Source organism: Lycium ferocissimum, chromosome 8 (genome assembly GCF_029784015.1).
Source record: "Lycium ferocissimum isolate CSIRO_LF1 chromosome 8, AGI_CSIRO_Lferr_CH_V1, whole genome shotgun sequence".
Classification (NCBI taxonomy): domain Eukaryota; kingdom Viridiplantae; phylum Streptophyta; class Magnoliopsida; order Solanales; family Solanaceae; genus Lycium; species Lycium ferocissimum.
Genome location: NC_081349.1, coordinates 48583801 through 48589800, shown reverse-complemented (window position 1 = coordinate 48589800; position 6000 = coordinate 48583801). Strand labels below are relative to the sequence as shown.

General features: G+C 37.4%; 1 protein-coding gene across 1 annotated transcript; it reads left to right on the top strand.

Annotated features, from left to right (window-relative positions):
* Window positions 1–4599: 4599 nt before the first annotated feature.
* Window positions 4600–5218, top strand: LOC132066442 (uncharacterized mitochondrial protein AtMg00810-like). Its single transcript, XM_059459754.1, has 3 exons — window positions 4600–4661; window positions 4705–4806; window positions 4936–5218. The coding sequence occupies exons 1-3, from the start codon at window positions 4600–4602 to the stop codon at window positions 5216–5218; spliced, it is 447 nt and encodes a 148-aa protein (XP_059315737.1).
* Window positions 5219–6000: the final 782 nt, after the last annotated feature.

Sequence of the window (6000 nt, the reverse complement as noted above, 5' to 3'; positions counted from 1 at the left end):
ATAACCTCATGTTCATTCTCATATAATACTCCCTTAACATTATTAGCATTATTCATAACAAGATTATACTCACCTCATACTAAGAATCATGACTCAATTAGCTTACTACTCAAAATGCCCTTATTTCCATATTTGAGCTCATATTCTACATTCTTCTCTAATCCAAGTCTTTCAACCACTCAATACCTTGAATAACATGAGATAGTTGTAAAGCTCACCTTTGATTATAGAGGAATGACCTTTGGATGAAGAAACTCCACTTGAGAAAACCCCAACTTCAATTCCAAAGGGAACCTTGGCTTCCACAAACCCTAGTAATCTTCTCTACACTTGATTCTCTTGGTTCTTGATGATAAATCTTTGATCTCTCTTGAATTTATGTTAATAAGGTGTATGTAATATTCTAGAGCTCTCTTGAAGTGTGGAGAATGAGTGAAATGAGAAATAAGAACTTGGGGTCCTCTTTTTATAAAAATTAAAAACTACCCGCTATGGATTATACGGACACTTATACGGCCCGTATAATTTTATACGGTCCGTATAAGTGATCGTATAATACTTCAGATGACCTTCAGCGTGATCGTTATTATACGGACCATTATACGGACCGTATAATTAGTCGTATAACTCAATCTCTTCCGAAATTATTCTCGTTGATTCGTTTGATATCCAATACTTATGGAACCTTCTTAACACTTATTTAATACTTCATTAACCATCTAAGGAGCCCTATAACTCCCCTCAAGACATTAATAAATAATCCCTAACTCGATAGTTCGCGAAACCTTTCCAAAGCGCGACTTATATTTCACTTTTCCTTGATGAACTTAGTTTCACCGATTCATATAGCTTTAAAATCGTATCGTGTACGCTTTGAAGCTACCACATACTCTCCTTAACGTCATAAGGGCTTCATATTCGCCTTAAGCTTGTGTTAGTCTATTCACAGTATGACAACACGGAATTTTTGAGATGTAACATGAACAGTGCTGAAAGGGCTATCTGATAACTAACAAGAAATGTTGTAATAGATGCAAATAGGTTTTTTGGCTGATGCAAATTCAAGTGTAGTTGAGGAATTGAGAAATAACAATAAGAGGAGATAAAAGATACTATAGTGATTTCAGCCTTAGTGGACAGAGTTACCGGGTACCTATGTCGGTGGGAGGTTAGCAGGTATCTGTCAGAACATTCTACACTAAAACGATTGGTATGGACCCCAGTGTTATGAAAAAAAGAAAAAGAAAAAAAGAAAGAACAATTAGTTTAATATGTGAAGTAGAATCGTGTAAATCAAGTTCAAAACAAAAAACAGCAAGCAGCTCTCAAGTCAAGTGTTGCTGCTCTCTTCGGGGATGGATCGCATTAGCAATAAGGCACACACTTTAGTGACTAGTTGCCTATGTTAAAACACCAATTAAGTGAGGCAAAACACCCAACTTGCGCGTAGCTATAGAGTTGACGCCTCAACTAAACTTTTAACAACACTACTACGAACACTTGAAGATACCAGACTGAACAAGTCATGATTTCCATTTTTGTACAATCCCAGTTTGATTCCTTGGATTTAAGTGGATGTGGTAAATAATCGTCAGTATTCTTCATGTTTCCCCTTTTGTTTGGTAGCTCCTGATAATTTGGAAATTTCACAACAACTTGAATTCCTTTTATTCACTTAAATACTAAGTGGGCGTTTGAGCATAAGAATTGTGAAATTTGGTAAAACCTAGTATTGTTTCAGGTTGAAAATTGTATTTGGAAATTGAAGTTGTGTTTGGACATAACAATTGGAGTTGTTTTTGAATTTTTGTGAGTGATTTAGAATGAAAATTGTGAAAATAACTTTTTGGAGTTTTTGTGAGGACAATGGGAGGAGACTCAGAGCATTTCCCAATTATGATGGGGTTGCATCAGGGTTCAGCTCTTAGCCCATTTTTATTTGCCTCAGTGATGGATGAATTAACGTCGCAAATCCAAGGTGAGGTGCTATGCCATATGTTATTCATGGATTACATACTGATTAACAAGACTCACAATGGAGTTAACGCTAAACTGGAGGTTTGGAGACAGACGTTGGAGTTTGAAGGGTTCAGGTTCAGTAGGACCAAGAAAGAATACTTAGAGTGCAAGTTCAGGGGTGTGACGCATGAGGCTAGCGTGGAAGTGAGTCTTGGTACTCAGGCCATCCAAAAGAAAGGAAGTTTCAAGTATCCTAAGTCTATTATCCAGGGAAATGGAGAGATTTTTGAAAAAATAAAGTTGATCTTTTGGAATTACAAATATCATAGATTTTTATGAAAGAAGTTCTAGAATAGCCTAGTGTAGTATCTTAGATAATTATCTTGAAGAAATATTTAGATATTCTAGAGTATTACTAGAAGATAAAAGTTTATTAGATTGTTCTTGTAGATGTATCTAGAAGAGTATCTAGAACCATCCATAGACAACTATAAATAGGGATGGTCTTGTACATTTGAATTATGTAATTCAACCCAAATACAAATCCACTTTAAAGTTATTCAAACCAATTCAAGAGATCCTTCTTCCATAACAAAGTTCTCGTTTCTGTAGCTTCATCTTCTTTAGTTTGAATCTTCCGACCTTAGTTAACAGTCTTGGGTTAGCAGAAGGTCTCCCCGATTTAAGTTTTCTTCTGCTAATTTCTCTACATAGTATCAGAGCCATAGCCATACGTTAGCTTCTGGATTTTATTTCAAGATCGGTTTAGTGGTATATTTAACTGGTTTCTATAAATGGATTTAAGCGGTCGTGTTAATGGACTGGGAATGAAATTGTTGAACCAATCAAATTACAAGGTATGGAAAACATGTATGGAGTCATACCTTGAGGGCGAGGATTTGTGGGATATTGTTAATGGGAGTTGCACAAGTCCTCCTTCGGACCTACCGGAATAGCGGCGCATACAAGAAGTGGAAGCAGATTAATACGAAGGCGGAGCTCATCCTAAAGAGGTCCATCTCGCACAACTTGTTTAATCATATTATAAGGTCCAAATCAGCTCATGAAACATAGATGACCTTCGATCGGTACGTTCAATCAGAAGGATGAAGCCCGAGATATTGGAGAATGAATTGGTGAACACTACTCAAGGTAATCTTTCTATTGCCAAGTACTTTTTGAATATTAAAAACTTATGTTCAGAGATCTCTTTATTAAATCTGACGAGGCTATCTCTGAAGCACGAATGAGAAAAATTATCATTCGTGGTTTGAAGAAAGAATATATTCCTTTTGTTACGTCAATTCAAGGATAGGCTCAACAACCATCCTTGGAGGAGTTTGAGAATCTTTTATCATCACAGGAGCTACTAGCCAAACAGATGGCTGGTGTATCGGTCAAAGAATGGGAAGGAAATGCTCTTGTAGCTAACAAGAGGAATTTAAAGGAAGACAAAAGGAAAGTGGCCCAAGAAAGATGGCGCATTCTCAATTCCAAGAGGATTCAAGCTCGTCAAGACAGAAGGAAGAGTCTTCTAATAATTATGGTCAGAAGACCATTAAATGTTACCAGTGCAGTAAAGTAGGACACATAAAAAGGTTTTCGCGAGCCAAGAAAAGCAACATCGCTCAAACTGAGAAAGCTCTCGAAGAAGAAGAAGACTGGGAAAAATGCCTCATAGTTGATACACGAGGGGTAGATGCCATGGCTTCCATCAATTTTGAAAGAGATTGGATTGTTGATTCAGGATGCGGACACCATCTCACTGGAGATCAATCCAAATTTTCCACCTTTCGTGAATACAATAGCTGTGAAATCATTGTGACAGAAGATAATTCAGTCCATGGTGTGGAGAAGGAAGGAAGTGTTGTCATCAACGAGAAGCAAGGGGGGCCTATCACTCTCAATAGTGTCTTTCATGTTCCAGGTATGAAGAAAAAACTTATTCTCAGTTGCAAATGCAGTAGATGCTGGATGTTATCTACTATTCGGTCCACATGACGCGAAGTTCCTCCGAAATATCAAAGAACTCAAGGCAAATATCATTCATACCGGTACAAGAGTTAAACATTTATATGTGCTATTTGCCGCTAATTCATATGTTGAGAGGATGAGTAGCAAAGATAACACAACAGTCGAGAAGCTAAGAGAAAGGGGGAGCCGGGGAACTCAACAAAATAAAACTCGGCAAGAAGATATTTTATGTGGTTCGCAAAGGACAAAAGGAGATATTGTCAAGCCAACATGCTAACTAGGTGAAAATTTTGTCCGTACGAATTCTTCCTTCTTTGCAGGACCTTTTGATGATGAAGAACCTCCTTTCTTTGACGAAGCTAAAGGAGTTAAAGAGTGGGAGCTTGCAATGGATGATGAAATGGAGGCTCAAATTAAAATCACACTTGGAGCCTCATACGAAAGCCCAAAGATTTACAACACATATCTTGCAAATGGGTTTACAAAATTAAAAGAAGAGCAGATGGCAACATAGACAGATATAAAGCAAGGCTGGTTGCTCGTGGATTTTCTCAAAAGTATGGTGAAGACTATGAAGAACCCTTCAGTCCGGTGGCTAAGATGATCTTATTTCTAGTTGTATCAGCCATAGCGGCCTCGTACGGTTGGAAATTATGGCAACTTGACATGAAGAGTGCCTTTTTGTATGGGAAACTTGACAAAGATATCTACATGGATCAACCACCCGGGTATGTCTCTAACTTATATCCTAATTATGTCTGCAAACTTAAGAAAGCACTTTATGGACTCAAGAAGGCCCCATGAGCATGGTGGAAAAATTGCTCAATATCTATATTTGTGTGGATATGCTGCATCACATTCAGATCCTAACTTGTTTGTTAAGAAATAAGGAGACTTGCATGTGGTTGTTCTCTTGTACGTGGATGATATGATAATAATAGGAAACAATGGCGATGAGGTTGCAAGGCTTCAATAAGAGCTTTCCATAAGATTTGATATCAGGAAGTTGGGAGAGCTATATCATTTTCTTGGCTTAAAGGTGACAAACACGAGTAAAGGGATCTTTGTTACCCAGGAAGGGTATGCCAAGAAGCTTGTTGATAGGTTTGGGGTGAAACAAAGCAAAAAGTGCTCCACTCCTCTTGAGGCTAGCATGAGGTTAAAGCGTGAAGAAGGCTCACTTCTTCCAGATCCTAAGCCTTTTCGAGCGCTTATTGGAAGTCTCCTATATTTGACTATTACAAGGCAGATATTACCTTTTCTGTTGGATATGTCAGCACGTTAATGCAATCACTAAGAAAGCCTCACTTGGAAGCTGCAAAGAGAATTCTGAAATATATCAACTCAACATCAGATATGGGCCTATTCTTCCAAAAGAAGAATGATTTGGTATTAACTTGGTATACTGACGCCAATTTTGGTGGTGATCTGGATAACCGAAGATCTATATCGGCTATATTTTTCTCTGTAGTGGAACAAGTGTTTCTTGGTGCAGCAAGATGCAAGACTCAGTTTCTTTATCAACTACAGAGGCGGAATATAAAGCAGCAACTCTTACCGCTCAAGAATATGTATGGCTCCAAAGACTTGCTGATGATTTGCATCTATCTATGTCAAATCCAGTTGAGATTTTCGGAGACAACTAAAGTGCCATCAAGCTCGCAAACAATTCAGTATTTCATGCAAGAACTAAGCACATTGAGGTGGAACATCATTTCATCCGAGAAAAGGCTCTTGATGGAACTATAAATACTTTGGAAGTGCGAAGTTAGGAGAATATTGTTGATATTTTCATCAAGTCACTTCCTAAAGGTTCGTTTGAGTTCTTCCACGACAAGATTGGGGTAGTTTCCAAAAAATTACTTTAAAGGGGAATGTGAAAAAATAAAATTGATTTTTTGGAATTACAATATCATAGATTTTTATGGAAGAAGTTCTAGAATAACCTAGTATATATCTTAGATAATTATCTTGCAGAAATATCTAGATATTCTAGAGTATTACTAGAAGATAAAAGTTTACTATATTGTTCTTGTAGATGTATCTAGAAGAGTACCTAGAACCATC

Coding starts and splice junctions, on each gene's coding strand:
- LOC132066442 (XM_059459754.1), top strand. CDS start 4,600: ATGAAGAGTGCCTTTTTGTATGGGAAACTTGACAAAGATATCTACATG. Junction 4,662..4,704: donor TACATGGATCAACCACCCGG/GTATGTCTCTAA, acceptor TGCAAACTTAAG/AAAGCACTTTATGGACTCAA. Junction 4,807..4,935: donor TCACATTCAGATCCTAACTT/GTTTGTTAAGAA, acceptor ATTTGATATCAG/GAAGTTGGGAGAGCTATATC.